Consider the following 27,275-nt stretch of genomic DNA (forward strand, 5'->3'; position numbering starts at 1 on the left):
CATGGGAACCAACCAAGATGTAAGAACCCCAAGAACTTATATATCAGCTGCTCAGTGCCAGAAGTGGGTAAGTGCAATAGCTGCCATGTGTAGATGAGTACAATACACTCTGTGTAAATTACCAAATGTTCACACGGCAGCTATTGCAACCCACTTCTGGCACTGAGCAGTCGATATGACTGAATTAAGTGTGTTTGTTTTGGGCAATCTTTGTACAAATGGACTTTACATTATGAAAATGTAAACTCATCCGTCTCTACACGTCTAACCAAAAATCGCTTTATCAACTAAAAGCAAATAATTCGTAAAACTTTAACCATTCCTTCATTAACTAACAGAGGCAACTTATTTCAGCTACATATCACCGACGCTGACAGACACCTATCATCAGATTCAGAGCAGGTGTGTATGTACTGTTTTAGCTGTTTGTTTAATGGTGAGCTTATTTTACAGTATTGGTTTTAAATCTGATACAGAAGTAAATATGTATTTTTTCCATTGTTTTCTAGTTACCAGGAACAAGATTGTCACCAGGATACCAACACTTGTCCACACTATATATGTTTGTATGTTTGTGCGTTTGCAGTGGTTACCCACTAATAAACCATGAATTAAATACAACTATCAAAATATATTTGCAGATTTAGAAATGAGTATAATCAATTTTTTGGTGGTGTGAATTCATTAATTATTAAGTTCAATGGAAGGAACTACTACTGCCGCTGCACATCAATCCTAAGCAGAATTAAACATGGAATATTTTGAGCTACCCATTACGGGAACCCAACGTCACATAGCTATTATTGCTCAAAGTTAACAACTAGCTGGAATTTCATATTCTGCTGAAATTCTCTTTTCTGATTCAAGGCAGGACATAGGAGGACATGAAGTTGCCAGGGCAGTCTGCTTCTTAGAGACTGCCGAAAATCATGGAAAGTATACTTGCTTGACTTCTGGTAATTCTACCAGGGATAAAAATACATTGATTTCTGCGATGAAACAGATCGATAGAGATGGTAAACAGTCAGTGAAAATCACTGATTCACCGTCAGTCATCTCCATGGATACCATCATTGAAGCACTGCAAGAATTTGCTGGTGAATATATACCAATGAATGTCAACTCCATTTTGGTGAATCACAACTTCGTTGAAAGATTGAGAGCTGTGTATTATCAGTCGTTTATAAATGATGTGAGACCCAGAGGAGTCTCAGATCAATGTACACTTGTGTGACCAAAGAAAGAAGGCAACTGAACAGGGTGACATTTTTTGGCAACCAAGCAAGTAACTAATATTTCATGTAAACTCCAAGTATTATATATTTCCTTTTACTCTCGGCTAAACTGCCACCCCAATGTAGTTTTAGGATTGTCGAGTGCCACCCCTGCCAACCCATCTAATTTGCATTCTTAAACACTTGAGATTATTCTTGCAATCTTATTGGTTCTTACCCGTGTGATATGACACAATATCACACACCTAATCGCGTACGTGTCGATGCGATACTCGTACACGCTATTTGAACCAATCGAAGGTGCATGGCAACAACGGGACTGATCGATTATCGCCTAATAACTACCGGTAATAGTATCACCTTCATTGCAGTGGCGTAACCAGTGGGGTGGCCGGGGGGGCAAGCTGCCCCGGGCACAAAAAAACTGGGAAGAAGAGCAAAAAATTGGGAAGGGGAAAAGGGAGAAGGAGAGAAAAGAGGGAAGAGAAAGGGAAAGAAGAGAAAAAGAGGGAAGAAAAGGGAAAGAAGAAAAGAAAAAGAGGGAAGAAAAAAGGAAGGAGAAGAGAAAGGGAAGGGAAGAGAAAAGGAAAGAAAGAGGGAAGAAGATCTATAGGGTCCTACTACTTTCATTGTGAAATTGTTCTCTGAAACACTGATTTTTTAGCTTCTAATATGCCAAAAACCAGGAGCTTCAGGGGGCTCTGCCCCCTTGACACCCGCCGGGGCTTTGCAACTGGACCCCACCAGTTTAATACTACGATTTTTTTTCAGAAATTGGGAAATTTTACAATCTTGCCCCCCCGGAAGGTCAGGTCTGGTTACACCCCTGCTTCATTGCCTGGTCTATGAGTATATACACGCCCTAAAGTTGGATCCAACACAGTTTGCTCCAGTCACTTGTATCCTAAAACCAGAACTAAATGTGCCTTACTATAATATTTCAGCTATCAATGGAAGGAACCACTTACTGCCACTGCACATCCTACATGTATAAGCAAAACTGAACATGGCCTATTTTGAGCTACCGATTACGGGAACACATCGCCACTTAGCAATTAGCACTCAAGGTTTACCACCAGCTGGAACTTCAAATTCTGCTGAAATTCTTTTTTCTCACTCCAGACAGGACATAGGAGGACATGAAGTCGCCAGGGGAGTCTACTTCTTGGGGAATGTGGGAAACCATGGAAAATACACTTGCTTGACTTCTGGTAATTCTACCAGGGATAAGCATACATTGATTTCTGCGATGAAACAGATCGATAGAGATGGTAAACAATTAGTGAAAATCACTGATCCACCTTCAGTCATTTCCATGGATACCATCATTGAAGCACTGCAAGAATTTGCTGGTGAATATATATCAATGAATGTAAACTGCATATTGGTGAATCATAACTTTGCTGAAAGATTGAGACTCATACTCCATGAGCAGGCTCTTCATCAGGCTTATGAGCAAGACAGAATTGAAAGGCTATCGTATTTGGAAGCCAGGATATCACGTCCCAGAGAAGTCATTCCAGAAGATCAGTGTACACTTGTGTGACCAAAGAAAGGGAAAACAAGTGAACAGGGTGGTTTTTTTTGGCAACCAAGCAAGTAACTAGTATTCCATGTAAATTCCAAGTATTATATATTTCCTTTTACTCTTGGCTAAACTGCCACCCAAACATATTTTTAGGATTAGTGAGCACCATCCCTGCCAACCCAGATCTACTGCCTGTACAAGACAAAAAGGGTTGTGTATTCATACCCCCTGTGTGGGAGATTAAGGTCATGTTTTATAAGGGGTGTATGGATTCCAGTTGATATAACCCATTTAGATAATGTTGTGGTGATTTTTAGCACAAAAAAATCTCATTTTAACACAAAGAAAAAATCTCATTTTGGGGCGCCAGCTATACAGCTGGGCCCCTATATTGGCATGACTTTGCAAAAAGCTTCTAATTTCGGTCTTTTTAGATTTATCTTTCATCTGTTTTGTTTAAAGTATGTGTTTTGAATAAATAACACAACTAATTTGATTTTGATTTTATTACTGTTTACTAATATGCCTTTAATACAAGTTAACTATTTCTTTATACAGCGGGAATTAACGCTTGAAATACAAAATGAATGCAAATGCCTTTTAGGTTTTCTAAACACGTGAGACGCCATTACATGCAATTAAGAGATTTCAAGAGATGGCGCTATACTAACACAGAGTACGTTCCAGGTGACGTGCGACATCCAAGCGGTTACATTGCAGCACATTACATCAAAGCTCTATTGGGCACCCCATTCCTTTTTAACGGAATTTTTATTTAATAATATGAAAATTAACAAAACTTTGCTGAATGACGTAAGGCAGCTTTAATATGTACTATAGTCTGCATGCCTTACTCGACTCAGTAATTTAGATATTGTTGTTTTATTGTATCTCTAAACATAATGATGATAAGTATAAAAAAATTCTAAACATAATGATGATTAGTATAAAAAATTATAGATTTTCTGAAAGAAAATGATACAAGGAATCATACCATAATAGATTCCTGCAAAAATGAGCAGTTTTTAAGAAAATCACAAAATTTGATTTTACTTTACTGCCTAGAGGAAGGCAAATGGACTATAGAACACTTCTTCACCTTAACCCCATGAGAACTACCTGCCGATTGGCCAAAAAGAAGTTTTCATTATCAATTGGACCAATCAGCAACATTGTTAGAATAATTTCCCCACACAAAAAAATTGGGGTAAATTATTTGCAAAGCTCCATTCTGATTGGTGATTAAAGTAATGTAATTGACCAATCAGAGGCAATGTTAAATCGGGGTTAAGTATTCATATACTTACCACAGGATTCTGAGGGAGTGCTTATAGTAGTGCTAAAATCACTATTGGTTGAACTAATTGTGCTCTTGCCATCAGAACTTGGCTAGAATGAAAAGGGAAAACACTGAAAAGTTAATACTTGTTGAATAGTATTTTATGGTTAATGGTAATTATGTCAGCAATGAGCTATTCCAGTTGAAATCCATACACCCTGTGGAAGACATGACCTTAATCTCCTTCACAGAGGGTGTAGACTTCAAATGGATCATCCATGCAGGTATCCATTCAAAATTCACACTCTCCATGTTTGAGATTAAGGTAATGTCTTCCATAGGAGAGGGTGTATGGATTTCAGCTGGAATTTCCCCCATTGCTTGGTGTACTTGAGATGTATTTCAAACTATTTTTATTAACATATAGGTATATCCTCATACAGGCCCATAGCCAGAGTGTGTGGTGGGGCAATGCACACCCAAAAATATCAGCAAAAAGGGGCCAAAAATGTCAAAAATTTTGATAAGAAATCTTCATTCTGGCTATATAAAAGCCACTTTGTTGTTGTTGATAAAATTTCTATGAAATTTGTTTAAAAATAGGACAACAATCAATTGCAGAGGGGATAAATGTCTATACTTTTGGCCAGAATTAACATATCTCTTGAAAAGGTATGCATTTGGAAAATCCGTATCCCTGGCTACGGGCCTGTCTTCATAGTAAAGCTATATCAGTATCATACATATGTGACCATCCTCCATAACTGAGCCCGGATGTCGCCAGTGCCACTATTGAGATATGCTCCATTGAACTTAACAATAAACAATAGGAAACAAAGGATTTATTGACTGTTTTATTGATTTTTCACTACTTAAATGTCAAGTACTATAGACATGATATACATCATTTTAAAGCTAATTTCAAGCAGAATATTTTGGTTGAATATCTCAAAAATGATGATTGGCGACTTCAGGGCTCAGTTGTGCTGAGGGTCACATATTAGAAAGAGGGGGGGTGGGACTATACTCGAACGTGGGACTATACTCGGACGAATACGGTAATCAATTTTGATTGTTTTGCATTGTAAAAACAGGTAATGAGGACAAATTTTTGAAATTTTAATAATAAAATCTCTTCATAAATGAGGTATGTATATAGATGGTATGTGGGAAAAGAGTTCCGTTTTTAAATATTCACAATTTGCATTTTTAAAAAGCCAAATTATTTGAAAAACAAAAACAACAAAAAACATTGCATATTAAGGCATATTTTAATGTACTTTTATCATGCAGAAATCAAACAGTCATGCAAATATATGTGATGCAGGCTAATGATTGGAGGGAAAAAACTAGGAGTTCTCATGTATGTGCATATCATTTTATATACAAAATGATTTTGATTCAATTTCTATAAATATCATGCAACATGTACAGGCATGAGATTTCTATATGTTTAATAATAAATGCATGTATATATAATGGGCTATTTGATTTGAAATCCACACTCCCCATATGGGAGATTTAGCGGAAGTCTTCTGCAGAGGGAGTATGAGTCTGAAATAGAATAGAGAATTGTGTAACTTCCACTTGAAATGCTCACTCCAATTGTGGAGGAAATAGGTAACGTCGTACAGTTTTAAAAGTCATACATTTAAAAAACATACTCCCTCTGTGGAAGATAGCTACATCTTTCACAGTGGGAATGTGGATTTCAACTAGAATAGCCCAACATGTGACATAATCTGATCTTATCAGGTCAATGGCGGCCATTTTGAAATTGAGATATCGTCATCAACCAACATACACAGGAAGTAATTGTTCTATTTGCTGATATCCATACATTGGGCTGTTCCATTAAAATCCACACTCCCCCATGGAAGATTTTGGAAATATCTTCCACAGGGGAGTATGAATTTCAAATAGAATGGACACATTATAGCGGCTCCATTTGAAACTTACCCTCTCTTAGTGGAAGATTTAGGTTGAATATTTCTCAGAGGGTGTATTAAATTCAAATGGAGCTGCCTAATGTGTTCATTCCATTTGAAATTTATACTCCCCTGTGAAAGATATTTCCCAAATCTTCCACAGGGGGAGTGTGGATTTTACATAGAATAGCCCATTCCTAGCTCACTGATTACTTGGTTATGCATGATTTTGCTGGTATCTATCTCAATTTCAGATTTTCCTTCTTTGGTTTGGTTTGATCAGATTGGATCACAAATGTGATTTCAGGTTGCGTTAAATGGTGTGCTATATAACGTATAAATATATCATCATCATCATCATCATGAACACCATCATGAACACCATCATAAACATCATCATCTATAAATTGTAAATATGAAATGTTTAGATTTACTGCAATTTGGCGTGCAGAATATGACTAATTGCAGTGGTGTAACTAAACTTTTGCAATTGTGGGGGAAAGCAGGGGGGAATTTGCTAGTGGGGAAATGGTAACTCATGGAGGAGGCAAGCAGGGGGTTAGAGTCATGCAGAATAAGACGGAAAACAAATACAGTGGTGTAACTAGACTTATGCAATAGAGGGGGCAGCCAGGGACAAATTTGCTACCGGGGTGCCAATTGGAGGGAGGGGGTGTCAAAATACTGTTCCTCCATTGAAGCATGTACAAGGGATAACTCATTTGGTGGGGGCAAGCAGGGAGTAAGGGTTCCAAGCAGGTGGCTTCTGAAGGCATGCAAACAACATTTTGTAATATAATTCTTGTGTATATAAAACAATTGACTCTGTATTTTGTGGTGTGATCCTTTGTCTGCTTTGTATTTAAACTAATTGCTGGTAATCAAACTCAATGTTGTTTCACTTGTATGCAACAGGTATTAGAAAATTGTATTAAAATGTTTAAAATTGCACGCATAAAGTCTCATTTGATCCATTATTGTTGATTTGTAATGTTTGAATTCACTGCATTAAGTTGAGGATTAAGATTCATGAAGCAAAGGTGTGCTTTATACATTTAGCTAAGGGATGAAATCAAAACTCGACCGGCGGTTTCCATTGTTTAGAACAATAGAAACTGCACGCTTGTTGCTTGAGCTCTTATGAATGTGTAATGTGAGTAAAGAATATTCAACTCCAAAAACCAACATCACAATTCAGTAATGGATTGGCTCAATGCTCCTAGAAGAGAGAGAGAGAGAGAGAGGTTTGTTCTGCTGCATAAATTCAGCTTGAGGTACATTAAAAATATGGATTAGAGATAGCAACCCTATTTAATGTAATTGTGATAAATTTTCAGAAAAATTTGGGGAACTTTTTAAGTTTCAGAACATATTAGGGAATGGGCAAGTGGGTGGTTTCAGAAAACGTTAAGGAATAGGCATAGGCTATAGTGGGCTGTTTCAGAAAAGGCTCGGGAATGGGTTAGTGGGCGGTTTCAGAAAAGGTTTGGGAATGGGCAAGAGGGCAGTTTCAGAAAAGGTTGCCAAATAGGCTAGTGGACGGTTTCAGAAAAGGTTAAGGAATGAGCATAGGCTAGTTTCAGAAAACGCTCGGGGATGGGTTAGTGGGCGGTTTCAGAAAAGGTTCTGGAATGGGCTAGTGGGCAGTTTCAGAAAACGTTGGGGAATATGCATAGGCTAGTGGCGGTTTCAGAAAAGGCTCGGGAATGGGTTAATGCACAGTTTAAGAAAAGGTTTGGGAATGGCTTAATGCACAGTTTAAGAAAAGGTTTGGGAATGGGCAAGTGGGCTGTTTCAGAAAAGGTTCAGGAATGGTCAAGTGGGCTGTTTCAGGAAAGGTTGGGCAATGAGCTTTGCATGGTGAGGAGTCTGTTCATGATGAAACACACATAATGATCTACAATGGTGATGAAGCAGGCAAGCTAACTGAGATAACAAAATTCTGTGTGGCACCTTATCTGGGATTGGGGCTAAATAGCGTGTGAAATCCCAGCCCTGGCCCCATAGCATAAAACCTGTGTTACCATATCTTGGTTCCTGTAGAAATAAGCGCACACATGCAGGGAGAGGGAAAACAAAACAAAATTATAAAACGATGCTGGATTTGAATAATATTTGTGAAACAAAACTTTCTAAAGTGGAGCCATTTGTTTCAAGCCATACTGTGTGGGCATATGCCTGATGCATCAACACCCACATACACCCCCCACACTCCCTGAAAGTAACATACCCATTCATGCATACACCATCCTCATATTACAAAGCAACTGGAAGCTAAAAGTGAAAGCCTAAACATGCAAAGAAATTGCCTTTTTTAAGCAATAAACAGCAGTGCATTTTGCCCCAGGCTTGCTACTTTCATTCAAAATTTAAAAAAAAAGCTTTTTAGTAAAAAAAAAATTAACCTGTAACTTATCAATATAAACAAAATTATTTTAATAATTTGAATTATTCTTAAAAGAACTGATTGCCAGGCCCGTGCACGGGGGGTGCCCCCCCATTTCGAAAAGTATACAAAAAGTCACAAAATTTCAGAATTTTTGAGCGTAGCAAGCAAAAAATATGTTTTTTATGCTTTTTTGGACAAAAAATCACCCCCCCCCCATGGACAAAAAGTCCACTATTTCAAAATCAGCACCTCGCCAAATTAATTTCCTGCGTACGGCCTGCTGATTGCAACTGTCATCAAAGAGCACACATTCTGATAATTATCATCAGAAGTTATTACTAGGCCAGGAGAATCCAAAATCTGCCATGATTGGCTATAACATTCCAAAATATTATTCCAAAACATGCACCCCTATGGAAGCCATAACCTTATTCTTCCTCACAGGGAGTGTGAATTTCAAATGGGATTACTTGAATGGGTAACTCCATTTGAAATCTACACTCCCTGTGTGGGAGATTAAGGTCATGTCTTCCATAAGGGATATATGGATTCAATATGGAAGGGCCCATTAATGGTGCTCATTGATTGATCACGTTTTAACAAGAATTTAAGAGGTCAATTCCATTTAATATCCACATTCCCCCAGTGGAAGATTTTAGAAATATCATCCAAGGGGTAGTATGAATTTGAAATGAAATGGGACACATCAGGCAGCTCCATTTGAAACTCACCCTCCACCTGTGGAAGATTCAGGTTGAATCTTTTACTCAGAGGGTGTATGAAATAGAGCTGCCTAATATGTTCCTTCCACTTGAAATTCATACTCCCCCTGTGGAAGATAATTATATCCAAAATCTTCCGCAGAGGTTAAGTATGGATTTTAAATGTAATACGATGTTCGAGGTGAATAAATAATATTATTTTTTTAAACAAAATGCAAACTATAAAAGCAAAGAAACTCATGCTCAAGCCATGCATAAATTACCTCATAAGCATACTGATACGAATGGTGTTCAGGCGAAGCAAGACATGATGAAGGGACAGGCTCAGTGGGGGCGCTTTCTAAAATTTCGGGATTTGGCGCAATGGGCGTGGACTGTGAACGTGACACTTTGAAGTTCTTTCGTTTTGCAGCGGGACTCATCTTGGTGAAATTGCTGCGTAACGAGATGCCAATTCTCTGTATGCGACCCTAGATAAAGAGATAGGAAGCAAAGATAGAGAAGCATGCTATATAGTGAAATGGTGCTATACATACAAAGGCATCACAACTGATACACATACATAATTAAGCTAACAAAGATTGCTACATACAAAGGCATTACAATTGTTACACATACAGATTGCTACATACAAAGGCATCACAAATGATACACATACACAATTAAGGTAACGAAGATAAGACGGAAAGCAACAATTAGGTACTTTCAAGCTGGATACTACAGAATACAAAGATAATCAGCCGTACTCAACAATACGAACAGAAGCAGATGACAAAACAAGCCTAAAATTGTGCAAATTTATTTAAGCTGCCCATGCAAAGTTGTTTTTCAGCAATCAAGAAATATTAATATTTGTCTGTGAAGTGCACAGCCAGTCTTTTTCAATCATGGGCCCTCATACAATCAGGGAAAAGACAACAAAAACATCTATGATTGATGTCGATACATTTTGTTGCTACAAAATGTCTGACTAGATGGTTTGAATAAAACTTTTTGAAGTGATTTATGATTACTACTTTTAGACATATGCACCTTGAGAAATGAAATGTAGTGGTTCCCTCTTCATGATTTTTTTCAGGAAAATTTTTTTTCTCAGGAAAAATCACATAAACTCAATACATACCAAAGGAGAGCTTGATGGTGCGCTACCTAGATCAGACCTATCGTCACTAAGCGAGGCACTGAGCGAGGGTGTTAATGATGTCTCGTCTGATACTGCCCTAACGAGACCAGGTGGAGAGGATGGAGCGCCCCCATCGACTAGCGACTGGCCATTTGTAACTTCATCTATACTCGTTGCGTAGTTTTCAGGTGGCTCATCATATTCGTGGTGTGATGGACCTGGTCTTACTTCTAGAAAAGGGAAAAAGTCAAATAATTGATTATATTCATTTTCACAACTGAAATTTACTAAAAAAAATCATTTGGACCCTTTTGGAATTTTTGAACTCCTGCCATCCCTGATGGGATTTGAATGTACCAAAGTGCAACTTTCAAAACTGCATAACTGTTTTACGTATTAAGCATTGTTCTAGAAATTCTTCAGGGGAATATTTTCAGTTTTCTGTATATTTTCATAAAAAAATACTTAATCTTTACTAACCTGACCGTCCGTCTTCATTCTTGGCCTTTTGCTTTGATAAGAAAACAAAAAAACAAACAAACAAATAAGTAGGTAGGCTTTCATGATGGGAATTTATATAAAAGATAATGTGTTAATACGAATGCCATCGGTAATCATAATACCAGTATGGCCGGTCCATGGTCCTGATGAAATCAGAGTCACTTCTAACAAAAGTTCAACCACACTGTGACAGGCTGCACCAGTACTGTGATCATTAACCGACAGTGTACTTGTTAAGGCATGGACCGGTATAGCAACGAGAGCACATCAGACATATCGAATAGCGTTCTGAATACGAGGACATTTAACAGTCCATTATGAGGTAAAATTTATAAATCTAATGATATGTACTTAACGTGTATGTAGCTTGGGAGAACATACAGATTTTAAGGTTTTTTTGGGAAAAATGTGTATCTTCAATCAGAAGGTCACAATTTTAAAAAAATGGTCTGCTTTTCGTCCCAGCTACATACGCTTCAAGTACATATCATTAGATTTATAAAGTTTACTTCGAGGGAAGACTGTCAAATATCAGAAATTAAAAAAATATCAATTTTTAATGATTTGCGATAAAATTTGCATTATATTGTGGATTTCAAAAAATCAAAATTATTTGATATCATCAGGACATTCCTCGCATTCAGAATGCTATTCGATGATGTCTAACATGCTCTCATATGGAGAAATGCATGATGGGAAGTGTTTGATGACTTACCGGTGATTGTATTCTACTTTCTACTTCTTTTTTTGCAGCTTTCACTTCTTCTTCCCTCATTGCCACCTGTACAATGATGAAATAAAGAAAAAATACATTCAATTAGAGAGAAGAATTAAAGCCATATGCTGGTATGATTTTATTCAAATTTAAATTTTGTTATATTTTGCCAAATAATTATGAAATAATCTTTTAAAAACATGAAATGTTATTATTAACGAGTGGCGTATCGTGGTCGCTTTTACCCCAAAGGGCTAAAGAAAATGTAAATTTTGCTGCCCCCTGCAACAACAATCCGAAAAGGTTGATTTTTTTTCCAGCCAGGATGGCTCTCGAAAATCTAAAAAGTGAGGGGTCAACAAATTTTTAAAAAGAATTAGAGGTGTTACACCCCCAATTACCCCACCACCTCAAGCTGTGGCCCTGTTGGCAACCAAAAATGTAGTTGCATTAGTTTTCCATAATTTTCTGCCCTTTTTCATTAATATTTCTTGCCATTCCTTCATCTTCTGCCGCCCTTTGCTTTTACCCCGGGGGCTCGCGCCCCAAAGCCACCCCAAAATACACGCATGTTAAATCTCAGAAATGTATTATAAAATCATAATAAAATTTATTGAAACAAAATCCAGGCGGCGGATGACATGATCGAGCTGGCAACTTGTGAAACCGCCCGGCCGTATGGCATTTTCCAATATAGTCGGTTAGTTTTGTGGGGCTCATTATCGAACCCCAACGGTTTTAGCTTGTATTTATATTATTTATCAACATAGGCCTATTTGTTTGTGATATTTCAAGCGTTTTAAAATTTCAAAATAATCCCATTCAATTACACGGTTGACGATGAAAATTTACTGAATTTAGAGACAGTGGCGTAAGTTTGGGTCAGGGTGCCCGGGGGCGAAAGTAGTTCGGGTGCCCCTGACCAACATGGTGCAGAGCTAATCAATTTTAGTATCGAAATAACTTACCTACCGAATAACTTACGAAGTGTTTCAGTTTAAATTTATATCATGTTTCAATGCAGTTCATGTTAATAAAACAAAATGTTTTCATATTCTCTAATGTCTTTACTTTGGAGACTCGTCACTAGCTGCAGTGACGTAGCATATGGCACCCAGGGGCAAGAATACAAAATGCCCCCCTCTTCCTAAAACAATTGCGTATGGGTAGCTGAAAATGCATAAATACCACTAATTTGGTATTTAATAAAGTTGAATTTAGGTCTTTAAAATGACAATTTATATGTTGCAATGCGCACGAAGCGCGAGAAAACTTTTGTGTTGAAGGGGCACCCAAATGAAGAGTAATTCAATGCATGGTGGATAAAGGTTTCCACTTCTTTCCTATAACAAAGTACTATCGTGTCAAAGGCTATCCAGGCTTGGGTGCCCCTTAGCCGGGTGCCCGGGGGCACGCCCCCCCAGAGCCCATAGGAGTTACGCCACTGTTTAGAGAATGCAATGCGGCCACCACCTGACAAAATCAAATCCATCAAAACAAAATAATACTTGGCCTCTCTCAGCTGTTTGTACAAATACCAACACCATAACAGCACCCTCTATAATGAGGATAACATGAAACCAACTATAGATGGCAGTTTTTATTGTATCAAATTCCAGAGGGCAGTATTTTTAATCTTGCTTACCATTTCCAGAGGGCAGTATCTACATAATTAGTAAAGTTATGGGCGCAGAACACCAAAAAAGAAAACACACAAAAATGTAAATTTTTATGTGCTATTTTCTACCCCACCTGACAATTTCACGTTAATATTAAGAACTTATTTTTCATTCAAGCTTCAATTTGGTTAACTTAATTAACAAATGTATTAACAACATTTATTTTTTTATTATTTTTTAAAAATTTAATGTTGAAAAGCGATACCGCTATAAGGCGCTATTTCAACACCAAAACAACATTTAAACTTGTTCTGTTAGCAGGGCCTACTTTTCTTGTGAAATCGGTTTGTGTAATTTTGTTTAAATCAGAACATGACAACCTCCCAAAGAACATACTTCCCCGAGGACAGAGGGGGGTATGTGCCCTGGGCGTCACCCTTACAGGGTGCTGAGTTGCCCAATTCAGCATCGATTCTGTGCCCTCTCCTAGCGATGAAATTCAAAATTTTCACGCGCGAACAGCACATCATTAGAAGATTTAAATCCATATTATAACATTTGCTGAGGAAGACGCCCTCACTGAATTTGTAAAATTCCTTTTTTACACAATTAAATTGTACTTTATTAAATCAATATACCCTGCAAAAATCAAGACTCTAGGTGCTGTAGTTTAGTCAAAATCCGAGATTTTGAATAAAACGACAGAATCGACGCTTTATTATTTCGATGGAATTATTAGTCGAACGCATACACGATGTTCATAACACACAGTACGTACATGGCGTGCGGGACAGTGATATACACAACAAAGGGTCGTACCACAACATGACTGAAGGGTAGTACGTATTGGTGACACGTCAGCGCTGGTAGTAAATTCCAATTTTCTTTGCTTTGCCGTAGTTGTTCGGCTCAAAAATAAAAGGGATATATCTGACAGTAAAAGCTAATATTTTATGGCAAAGAAATGCTACTTATTTTGTTTGAAAATGTTATAATATGGCTTTAAGACCGATATTCAACTTTATCATAACCAAAATTATTGAGGGATAGGCCCTATTCGGCTACCTATTTGTGCAAATTTGTGCACACTCCGAACACACTTGTTTCAAGTTTTGGGGAGGGGCGCCATTATGTATCCTTAGCCCTGGGCGCTACAACCCCTAGCTTTGCCACTGACCACCTTGTCTCCAGTAGACATTATACTTTTAAAGAATTCCTCACCATTGTACCTTTCAGAGTAGTGATTTATTGTACTGCGCCCTTAATCTTGCCATTTCTAGAGGGCAGTATCAGCATAAAATTAGTCAAGTTATTATAGGTGGCAGTATTTCCAAGCAAATTTATAGAGGACAGTATTTTCTGTGACCGGTGTTTCCTACCAGGTGGGTTCGCGTCTTGATAACATTCTCATCATAATCACTTCATGGTCTGTTCTATGTATTGTTGATTTGATAAAATAATCTGTTGATATGAATTCATTCAATTATTGCACAGCAAATGAAAATCAACACAAAGCATTGATTATTTTGTGGCAATTAGCGGTCTCCAAATTCTATTATGTTTTTGTCGTAAAATATGCTAATTTGTTAGCTTCTTTGCATAAATGTCCCTAAGTGCAATTTCTCGGAACTGGTATGTAACTGATATGACTTGGTAGAGGGGTGGCAATTGGTGGTCTTCAAAGTCCACTAGGTTTTTGTCGCAAAATATCCTAATTTGGTAGCTCATTTGCATAAATTAATTTTCTTAATTTATTCAGTTTTTATAGGCTACTAATAATAACTGTCAGTCAAGGGCATAGCCAGGACTTTGTCAGAGAGGTGGGTAAAGGGGGAAAGGCAACTTTCAAGGGGGTATAATTTGACAAAAATTGTCAAAAATGGATACAAAAGTACAAAAAAAGGTATACAAATCTTAAATACCACAGCGGCAAGAATCCCACAGGGGGCGGGGAGACTTTGCAAAGGAAGTTTCACCCTTTACCCCCCCCCACCCCACCAATGCTTCAACAGTCAGAATAAGATCTGTATTTACCAAAGGTATTTACCTTTTTCTCATGTGACAAGAATAAGTGATTAAGAGGCAGTTTTCAAAGAGATGCACTGTTCAATTTGATTAAAAATGATGCCATACTACTCTCAAATTTATTGCCATGTGCCACTTTTGCATCTTATCCACACATTATGCAGTGCCATTCACAAAAACCAAACTACCCTAAGGCTACCATCATGCATCTAAGATATGAACGCATCTTCAAAATGCAATTTTTAATCAATAGTATCTATTGCAGTCAAAACTAACACTGTGGCATTATTTCTGTCTCCTTTAGCAAACTGATCTCCAGTGAACTTGTACGTATCTCGTAAATGTTTTTTGTGTGCGTTGACGGGGAAATGTCAGTCAAACTAGCTGAATCATCACGCGAATCAATCGCTGACTTCCCTGTTATCTGCTAAATCCCTGGGGGTTTGATATGGGTAGGGATGTGCGCTTTTGAGAATCTGAAAGTGCACCCATAGTAGTCAAATTTTCAAAAATAAAAGGAACCCATTTTTATACCGGGAGTCCACATTTATGGTCAAATGTATAAATTTGAATGTTGAAATGATTTTTATTTAGCTTAGACCACATAAAATTAACAATTGTTTCGCATCCCCACCTTTTTGTGTGTGCTAAATTGACCAAATACAGCAATTGTACTTTAAAAAAACAAAGTTCAGCAACTGCCAGGAAAATGACGAGGCCCTTTTTTATTTAAGATTTAGGGGTCAGACCACTTAGAGTTCTACAAAACACTTGCATTCATGTCAACTTTTAAACTTGTTTATTACTAAAGTATTGAAACTTCAAATTTAATATGAAAATTAAAAAAAAAAATAATGGACTGATCACAAAAAATGAGGAGGGAGGCGGACACCAAAAAAAAATTTATATAGTTCATAATAGCAACAGTTTTGTTTTCTTTGGTGGTCTATTTTCCCATAATTTCAATTTATGGAACAGGTTTGCTAAATATCTTTTAGTATTTTAGTATTTTAGTATTTCAATTCAATTCAAAATTATAAATCTATCTATCAATCAAAGTAAAAATTTCAAACAAATTATTTACTAGGACACACAATAATAATTGTTAATCATCACTTTCAAACGAAATGCTATTCCAGTTAAAAACAATACTCCCTCATTGAAAGACATTACCTTAATTTCAACACAGGAAGTGTGAATTTCAAATGGAGTTACCTGAAAGGTCACTACATTTGATATTTACACTCCCTATGTTGTAGATTAAGGTCATGTCTGCCATAGGGAGTATGGATTTCAACTGGAATAGCCAAATATCTACCAAGCACTGATTGTCAATCATTCTAGGAGACTACCATACCTTTTATCGGGGGAGGGGGAGACGGGTTCTCAATAGTGGAAAGATGGGTACAGGGATGTGCAGCAGATTTTGGGTGCATTTTCAGGCTCTTAGGTTTAGATTTGGGGTGTGGTTTAGAGAAGAGGTACTTTTACCAAACTTTCTCTGAAAAGGCTTAAAAAAAGATAGATTTGTCATTATATTTCAACAAAATTTGCAAACATTATCCAGAACTTTTCCAATCTACAAAAACAATTTTAAAAAACCCAGGAAATTAGCTTCATTTTGGGTTTCTTTTTTTCTTTTTTTCTTTTTGAGAAAGTTTTCAGAGTCTCATCAGCCGCACATCCTAACCCAATCAAATATCAAAAACTCTTGGGCTTTCATCATCTATATTAAGCTAAAGGATGTTAGTTCAACAACATACATTGCCCTTACCTTCCTCCGTCCCTAAGAATGTCAATAGAAAAAATACAATAATTATCTTAGTAGAGTTCAAAATGATACATATTGATGTCCAACTAGAATTATGCGATTCGTAATTAAGGTGGCCCCCACAACAAAGGTTGGTAATAAAGGATACTATCACAAGACCAAGTTTGAAGTTGATTGGTGATTGCGTTGATGTCAATAAATACTCAAATACCTCAACAAAGGTTGGTAAATATAAAGGATACTATCACAAGACCAAGTTTGATATAATATTGGATGGCTGAGCATGATACCATAACATATCGGATGAGTCATAAAAATATCGGACGAGCCAACGGGGAGTTCGATATTTGTCTGACGAATCCGATATGTTATGGTATCATTCGAAATAAGCCATCCAATATTATCATTATTAGGTTTTCTTAACTCCTAATAACCCTGAAAACATAATAATAACAGATCACGGATGTAATTTTGCTGCCATGGTGAATCATCACAATCAGATCACATCAAGTAGGCATTGTGCAGCTGGAATAGCGCAAACCTATCCACACTTAGATTGTAACATCCACCATTTATCTGTGCAGATCCCCAAATTCCATTGGGTGAAGGAAGTTTTTGATAACAACTAATCACCGATTTTTTGAAAGCAGGAGGAAACCGGAGATCCCGGAGAAAACCTGTGAGAGCGAGCATGGAATCGGGATAAACCAACTGCACATGAGTCCTTGGGCCGCGCCGGGGCTTGAACCCGGGACCTCTGAATGTGGATCAAAGCGAGGGAACTACCACTGCGCTTAAACTCGCCCTCCCATTATTAGTTTAAGCAAGATTATTAGTAAACCTTGGTCTCTACAGTGGTTTTAAAGCATTAACCTGTGAAGCTACTGGTATTTGATTTACACATTTAATACATAGGCCTACATACATATTAAATTGAAGAGCAGCCCTCAGACATGCTCAGTACAACAATTTAATATCAAAACATAGGACACAGCTAATAGTGCTGTCAGGGGGTACGTGACACCATATTCATATGGTTTTTCTATTAATACCCAAATCTATGACAAATTATATACATATAAAATAAAAATTACAATGATCAAGGTTTGTGGGTTCGAGCCCACTCACTGGACTATTTTCTTTCCTTCATTGATTCCAAAATCTCACAATCGATTCCAAAATCTCACAATCGTTTCCAACTCATGAAACGAATCATCCAATAGAATTTGATAAATCTAAATTCTAAGGAAATCCGCCACCTGGATATTTAAGTCTCATTCAGACTCCACATCACAACATCGCTCTATGAAATTTAAATGTTTGAAAACCAAGCCCGTATGCAGGATTTCATTTGGGGGTACTGATTTTGAAAAAGTGGACTTTTTTTCCAAGCGGGGAGGGGGGCTATATTGTGGACTTTCTTCCCAAAAATTTGACCTTTTTTGTCTAAATTTTTGCGACTTTTTGTATACTTGTATACCAATTTTGGGGGGTGCGTCGATATATCGCGATCATGATGTTGCCGGCCTGTTTTCATTCTTCTGTAGTGAATTCTGAACTTGATTTTCCAGCAGCCAATCACAAGCATCCTCCATGCTGCGAGATCGATCGCAAGAGAGAGCAAAAAAGTTAACAAAATTCAACATTCATCACTGATAATACTAGTAATCCTCTGATGTGACAAAAAATTTTCACTGTAACCATGATGTGGGATCTGAATCAATGTTCAGGCGGTGGTGGATGCGATATCATCAATTTTGATGTCGCCATTGGACTAACACATAATCATGAAATCTTCACAAACAATTCTAAATTTGTTATGTGGTGTCTTAGCAAAATTATCTTACTCTAAAACCGTTGGGGTACGACAATGTACCACACTGTAAGTATGTTGTTTTTCAATTTATAACTGCTAACCGTGTATTTTGAATGGGGCTGTCAGCCTTGTATTTTCGCCAGCCTTGAACGTCACATGTTGCGTGTCCTATGCCGCCTGCAATGTTTATGAGCATTGCTGGGCTGATAATAATATGTGATGCGATCAAGCAAAATCAGTCGGAACTTGGACATATTGATTTTGAGATATAGCCAAACAAAGGAAATATTTCCTTTTGTTTCCTATTGTTCTGGACACTTTGATTGCTCATATCTTTGGGACTGGTTGGTCAATCAGAGATTCTTTAATAATGAGATAAGACACTCTCTGCAAACTGCCTATACCATGCTATACGGTCGCGTGTCTTGAGCTCGCCACCAAAAAAAGGTGGCGACGTTACATTTTGCCAAAGTCGACTCAAAACAAATGATGATATCTCTGTCAAGCAAGAAGGTATTGTCATGCTTGTGGTATGATTTTATTGCTAAATAAAATGCACTTTCAACCCTGTAAAAAGAAATACTTGAACTTTTTTAATACTGACACTGTGCTTCATAGAATTCAGAATGGGCAGGGTGGCGGTGGTGGGGGATGTGGTGGTGGGGGATGTGGTACACACAAACTCTATGGGATTGGCATTTTTAGTGCGTAATCTGCTTCTGTAAAGCCTGTAAATTGGATTTGGACTCTATTTAGCATCTAAAACACTCATGGCCTTACAGCTAAACAATTCTACTAATTGTTTTTAATAATTTATGATTGGTTTAGTCTAGAAAATACAAACTTTTCCATACAAAACTATCCGTTGTCGTATTAAACACTGTAGTGAGTAATGCAGATGTTTTTAAAAACTAAAAGTTACTGTAAAATTTTAATTACTTATCCTATCATAGTCAAAGTATAGATTTTCTGAAGGGAAATTTGACGAGGAATCTAAATATGGACATGTTTTTTCTGTATGGGTTAGGGGGAAAATTTGTAGGTTCAAAATATGTTGAATTGTAAACAAATCTAACATACTTTGGGACACCCTACATTCCGAGATTACCAAACAGCTGTGATTTTGGTTTCTTCCAAAGTCAGTTGGCTCTCCATATCCTCTACCCAAATGAAAGTTGTTTACTTCCAGTTTATTACTGTAAGTTGGTAATAAGCAATACATTGAGTGACCCTTTTTTTATCAAAATCTTTTTTATTCCACCCTGTATATCTTGCAGGTCACCCTGTATAATGAGTTGAAATGTATATATTTGAATTGCTTATGCCTTCAGCTTTCCAAAAATGTATACTTTTGCTAGTTTAGGGTTGATGATTGTCGAGATACTCTAATTAGAAACCCGGTTGGTGTAAAAATTCATAATATTTGTCATGTAACGCTAAGGGTGGCGAGTTCAGGACACACGGCCATACCGCAGTTGAAGACAGGCAATTCGCAAGCGTCGTCGCTGGCCAAGTCTTACTACGAACGTGTAATGAGAAGATACCATAGAGTCCTACATAGAGGTCTGGGGAAGAGACGGTCCGAATTGACCTACCTTGACCTATAATTAATTAGAGAATCACATTTTTGTACCGCTCACAAAAACAAAGAGTATAAGTCATTGTACATGTACTGTCTGCTGTACTTAATGTCTTCCAACAAGTGCCGGAGTGTCGCGGTCCTGGTTCAATTTCAAAGAGGTTTTCAGCAAAATTCAGATATGTAAATGCTTTTTACTATCCTATAATAAGAAACTGAAAATTCAATATCTCCAAGTTTCAACCAGGTGGATGTCAGTTCATAAGAGCAATGTCGGGGATTATAGATCACAATTTTTCAATCGATGGGGAGAGATGAGGTACCACCAGGTCCGACCGAAGTCTCCTACACAGGTTACGCTCCCTGTGGAGGGGCGGAACCAAACTGGCTGATGTGGAGACTAAGCCAGTTTGCGTCGGTCTGATACTCGTCTATCCTCGTCTTTGACCATGCGCAGATCTGGCTGGTCAGGAAGATATTGAATATCCCGAATTTATAATATGCCTACCAGTTCCACCGTATAACCGATTTGCTAGAGAATATTTGTTACCATGTTTAATAAATTCGTATAATAAAATGTGGCCAAATGTATATTTGTGTACATAGTGTGTGGATCCACTCTTCCATGGACTTGGCTACTAAGCATGTCGGGAAGGATATGGCGGTATGCTGACCTGGGTCAATATGTTCTGGACAGATGAGGTCCCACCAACGACCTACGACCTTGTGTGCGATCATGTGTGACAGGCAATTCCCGATATCATAGTAGATTCCCTGTTTCAACTTGATTGCATCACATACTGCTTTTGAAAACATATGGCCTCTTCATTGAATCTTGAATCTTGGTCAGAACAAAATTCTGTAAACATGGTAACGAGACTTCAAAGATTCTGATTATCAATACTAAAACTGCATTTTAGCAGAACTCTCACTGCCTTAAAATATACATGTATATAAATTCTGTGGTGTTTTTCTGGAATAAGGTCACGCAAGGACTGCAGCATTTATTCATCTGTTGTTTCTGATTAAAGCACTGACATATTAGAATATGTTGCTATCAATATTCATGGCAGCAAATTATTCTAGCTAGGAAGTGAACATTCAACATCCAGTTTTCTAAATTAGGTGAATTGCAGGGCCATAGCAAGCGGGGCAGCCGGGGATGCCATGGCCGCCCCACTTTTTAAGAAATTTGCTATGTTTTTCTTTATATCTTTATTTCAATTTGGTCATATATTTGTATTTTGGCCGCCCCACATTTTACAACTTTGCTACGGCCCTGGTGAATTGTGTTTGGTAGGTGTGAAATAATGTCTAACTGGGTGTTTTAAAAGGGCATTTCGTGATCCACAGCCTCATCCCTCCGCTTTTCTCAAAAAAAGTTGAGATTTTTATATCACTGGAAACCTCTGGCTACATAATGTTTATGTACAAAATATTTCTTGCAGATTAATAATTTGTTTAGTCAAGATATCGTGAAATTTGAATTTCGTTCTGGTGCACCAGAACGAAATTACAACGTATTGTCTATGGAGGAGTGTAATACACATAATCATGCATAACTCAAAACGCATAATATCGGAATCAACTGAAATTTTGGGAATATGCTTTTTTCGTGGATATGTACTGAAAATGTCATAAAAAGAGGATGCTAGGATCACGAAATACTCCTTTAATTATGTAATGCACAAAGGCTTTGAATGGCTGTCTCAGGTGCTGTTATTTCAATAAATTTCTCCATTTTTTTTTCAGATTAGATTTGGTTTCATATAAGTGATCATATCCTGTAAAATTTACCTCAAATGGTTGCCAAATTTATAGAAAATCAAGAAAATTAAAATCAGTGGTTTAGAAACTTGCTTCGCTTCATTGCGCAAAACTCCTGTCACACAAAATCCTGTATAACTATTCTAAGGGTCTGTGCAATAATTATGAGCCCTGGGGTAGGGTAAAAATGGGGGTGCAAGAAATCTTTGAGCGAAGGGGGGGAAACAAGAATTTTTTGGCCAGCCGAGAGGGGGGCAAGCGATTTTTGGCTCACATTCATGGGGCGCGTTTTAAATAAAACGCTGTAAAAAGGCTTCGGAAAACAGTACGGAAACGCTTTAATATACATACCGTATGTCTAGGACCATATAAGGTTTGCAAATTGGGATCCCAAAATTTGGCAAAAAGGGGGGGGAAAGACTTTTTGGTGGGCCGAGAGGGGGGAAAGCGACTTTTAGCAGGCCAAGAGGGGGGGGGGCAAGCGATTTTTGGCGAGCCATTCGGAAAGTTTACACCCGGGGCGGGGGGCTCATAATTATTGCACAGCCTCTATAGAAAGGGTTCATACCATATTTGGGATTTTGTATGCAGTAAATAAAGGCACTATTCCCCATATTTATCAAAAAGCAATAATAAATCTTGGTATTGGCCCTAATTTTCAACTCAAAACCCAGAGAAGATATCATACCCTTCCCAGAATCCTTTGCAACATAATACATCGCCCTCATTTCAACAAATGACGTAGCCTTGATCAAGTCTTTCTCCTTACTTTTTCTCTATTCATGCTATTCTTTAAATAGGACCCATGGTCGAAGTATCATATACTGCCATACTGGGCTCCCTCAGATTTTTAGTCAGGTCAGAATTTTTGTGTAGGACGAAACATGAACTAGGGAGAAAGTATGCCTTTTGGGCATGGTGCACAGTGGCATCGCCCCGATATCTCCATGGTAGAAATCGCCATGGTAGGCTGAATCCACAGCCACGAAAGGTCATTTTATTCCGACCTTATGAGACGCATATAATTAGCCAAGTGACCTGACTAAGGCTACTGACAACAGGCGGGGTAATTGATTTCTTGTATACTTGTATACGACATTGCGGTCAATGGTCATACTGCCTACACTGTTGTGAGTGCAGATTATAGGTTGCGCGCTGTAGTCCATACAGGACCAACGCAATATAAAATTAGAATTTTGGTCAGATTTTGAGTTCAAGATGCATGGCCGTTTGTCAAAGCGCAAACTAACGACTTTCATATCTGTTCAACACGTATTTTCAAGTGTATGAGACCACATCTGGTTTCTTGAGAAAAAATCATTTACGGGAGATATTCATCATTTTCTAACCCGGTATCCGAAGATTTTCGTCTGATATCAAAATCGTGCATAGCAATTCACGTGTATCGATCCCGTGTATTCATTTTAGTGTCTCTGCTGCACCAAATAATTATTAGCCAGGCGATGTCGGTGTGTGGTGTGCATTTTGCTCAAACACTACCCCTGCAGTGCACAGTATGCCTGGGGTAAAGTACTGTATGATATTAAAGTCCACTATCTAGCAATTCAAATGTCAAATAGATTTTCACAAAGTCATGATGGTAAATAATTATTTTGAAAGAATAGATAACTTCAAAACTTTGGAAAGAAATAGAAATTTTTGGAAGATGTGGCAAAGCTTCCATGAATTTTACATTCACTAACTAATAATGGACGCCAAAGGACTTGAAACAAGTCTACAAATGACGCTCCCATTACTTTCTACAGGTTTCCTTTATTTTCATTCGAATACACATTCCTTCACATTTGCAGCCTCCTCTCACATATTGTGATTTTGAGGAGTCGTTCAAAGATTTGTCATTGCAGAAGCAACGAACAAACATAATTATTATTTAACCATTTTAGGAGGATTGCTCAACCTAGATGAAATTCACCACATATATTCTGTGGTGTTTCTAAGAAACATTAAAAAATATTTTACACACAATATGCCCAGCATGAATCTTTTAAAAATCTGTATGAACTTTTGAAAACATAATAATTCTGACAATTTTATGCGCATTTTACACAAGCGGTAATTTTTCTGAAATTTGTTTTTACATGCAAAAAGTGGATTTAGCCCCACTAAATGTTGACTTTTCATGCTAAGTTTGAACATAAACTTTTTGGATATTCAGCACCTCCCGCAAAAAATCCTGACTTTAAATGTCCCTTGGGTAGGACCGGGGCACTCAACATAAATGACCATACAGGTATACTCCCGGAAAGACCCCTTTTGGATTTCGAGCTCGAAAGACCCCCTATATTCAGGGGTGTGAGAGGCCACAGACCAAAAATGAGGAAAATCACTAAAAACAGCATAAAATCAGGGTAAAAACGCCAAATATGGGCTGAAAATAAAATAAAAACGCATACATTTTGGCAACAAAAAAAGAGGAAATCAGCTGAAATGATGAACTCTCACATCCTTGTATATTAGACCAAAATAGAGCTCCAAAAGATCCTTTATTTTGATAATTTCATCTCTGAAAGACCCTCTTTTATCGGTACGCCGTTAGCTCCCAAAGACTCACCACCTCAAAATTTTGGGGAGCATACCCACCAAAATTTTTCAATGTGCCCCCCCCCCCCCTCGGGTAGGACCAAGGTATCACAAACACGTCTTGATATCACTGGCTATAATGCTTGCACATTTACTAGGGGTGTACCAAGGACTATGGGACCAACCAGGGGGCACTCACATTGGTGTTGTCATCTTATAAAGCAGCCCCTCAGATTCCTAACCCTACTGCCCTTCATTGAGTGAAAAAATGAACCCTTATCACTGATTTTCGAGCAAGGAACCCTTTTCACTTATCAACACAAAATATAGGCCTACACCCTTTTCACTGATACAATAATAATATTTATTCGAATTACTTGCAAAATACAAAAGTAACAAAATAACACATTTATACACACTCTACATTTCTTACACAAGACAAAAGCAAGTAATTCAGGATGAGTGAATGGGCTGAAAAGTCCAAACACAGAAGTGCCCACTCGTACTCATCCTGCACATGAAAGAATATTTTAAAATTAAAAGTACATAAAATATAGAAAAGCAACATTTTGGAAAATAATATAACCATTATCTTGAAACAATATCATAAATAAGTAAAATACAGGCATTTGAAAATACATAAGCCAAAACGTGTAACACCGCAAAATCATTTAAGCATATTCAAGTAAAATGATTTACATTCAGACCTAAATACGACAAGGCTGTTAACATGATGTAATTCAGAGGGAATTCCATTCCAAAGACGTCGAAGTGAAACAAACATAGAATTAAAGAAAGAAGAAGATTTGGCAGTTTGGTGCAATAGCCTAGAATTATCCAAAATACTTCTTTGAACCAGAGAACTAAAGGAAGCAGGCCCAAATTCATTGATTATTTTAAATCCAAAGACTAATCTTTGACACTTGTAAACATCCTCAAGCTTAATCAATTTAAGGTCTACAAGCCTCTCAGAATAAGAAGGACGATCTTCAAAATCAACTTCAGGAAAATCTTTGTAGAACAAAGTACGAGTGATTTTCCTCTGGATATTTTCTAACCTATCAATATGATTCCTTTGAAATGGAGACCAGACACAGACACAATAAACAATGTGAGGCAAAATAAGAGATTTGTAAAGATTGAGTAAAGCATCAGAAGTCATATTTCTGGTACATCTAACTATGAAACCAGAGAGTTTAGAAATCTTATTAGCGACATTACTAATATGAGAGTCAAAAGAAAGGTCACTGAAAGTAACTCCAAGCAGTTTGAATTCATCAACTTCTTTAAGCTCATCACTGCCCATAGTATAAGAACTACAGAATTTGGGAGACTTAGATCTAGTCATGTGCATGGTGGAACACTTTGAAAGATTTAAAGGAAGTTTGTTACAAACTGACCACTGAAAAATGTTTTCAATGTCCTGCTGAAGAATCTTATGGTCTAAATCATCATAAATAGGACGGACAATTGAATTATCATCAGCGAACTGGAAAAGAGAAGAAGAAACCACATCATTTAAGTCATTAACAAACAGAAGAAATACAATTAGTAGGTCTAATACTCTGGATCCCCATTGCTGTGTATGGTTGTGCGTCTTGAACACGCCACCCAAAAAAGGTGGCGATGTTACATTTTCCCAAATTTGACTCAAATTAAATGATGATATCTCTGCCAAGCAAGACGTTATTGTCATGCTTGTGGTCTCATTTTATTGCTAAATAAAATGCACTTTCATAGAATTCAGTACTTTCAGTATAGGCATGGTGGCAGAGGTGGGGGACGTGGTACACACAAACTCTATGGGATTGATATTTTAGTGCATAAGGCTGTAAATTGGAGTTTGACTCTATTTAGAATCTAAAAGACTCATGACCTTACAGCTAAACAATTCTACTAATTCTTTTTAATCATTTATGATTGGTTTAGTCTAGAAAATACAAACTTTTCCATACAAAACTACCTGTTTTCATTACTCCCCACTGGGGACAGGTAAATGGCGAGTTAAGAATGGGCGAGTTAGATGAAAAGCGAGTTAGATTGGCGAGTTACCCCCTGCAGAGATTAATGAGTGACCCCTGCTGAGAATACAAGTCCCATTGGCGAGTTAAGATTTACAACAAGTCCTGCTGGCGAGTTACGACAAGTCCCATAAGCGAGTTAAGATTTTTACGGCAAGTCCCGCCGGCGAGTTAAGATTTTTACGGCAAGTCCCGCCGGCGAGTTAGGATTTTTACGACAAGTCCCGCCGGCGAGTTACGATAAGTCCCATTGGCGAGTTATGATTTCAAATACCAAATGCTTTATAAATATTTAATTCTCACCATCTGTTGTCTGCCATTTTTCAAGAAGGCTAATTATCACATGCTGGGTAATTAATGATGGTTCAGGGCACCTATGTTCAGGGTAATGTATTGGGTAACCTTTGAGCAAATAATAATTTAAAGCAGGAACCACTTGTCAGAGAGGCCCAGCAATGAGAGGTGGGGGACGTGGTACACACAAACTCTATGGGATTGATATTTTAGTGCATAAGGCTGTAAATTGGAGTTTGACTCTATTTAGAATCTAAAAGACTCATGACCTTACAGCTAAACAATTCTACTAATTCTTTTTAATCATTTATGATTGGTTTAGTCTAGAAAATACAAACTTTTCCATACAAAACTACCTGTTTTCATTACTCCCCACTGGGGACAGGTAAATGGCGAGTTAAGAATGGGTGAGTTAGATGAAA

General features: G+C 37.6%; 1 protein-coding gene across 1 annotated transcript in view; it reads right to left on the bottom strand.

The window, feature by feature from the left end:
• The window catches only part of LOC140140864 (SAM and SH3 domain-containing protein 1-like), a 117,454-nt gene that overhangs the window by 45,098 nt on the left and 45,081 nt on the right, over nt 1-27,275 (bottom strand). The window contains 5 exon segments of the mRNA XM_072162613.1: nt 4,071-4,152; nt 9,345-9,551; nt 10,205-10,434; nt 10,685-10,715; nt 11,421-11,486. Coding sequence (XP_072018714.1) covers nt 4,071-4,152; nt 9,345-9,551; nt 10,205-10,434; nt 10,685-10,715; nt 11,421-11,486 — 616 coding nt within the window.

Source organism: Amphiura filiformis, chromosome 19, assembly GCF_039555335.1.
Source record: "Amphiura filiformis chromosome 19, Afil_fr2py, whole genome shotgun sequence".
Lineage (NCBI taxonomy): Eukaryota > Metazoa > Echinodermata > Ophiuroidea > Amphilepidida > Amphiuridae > Amphiura > Amphiura filiformis.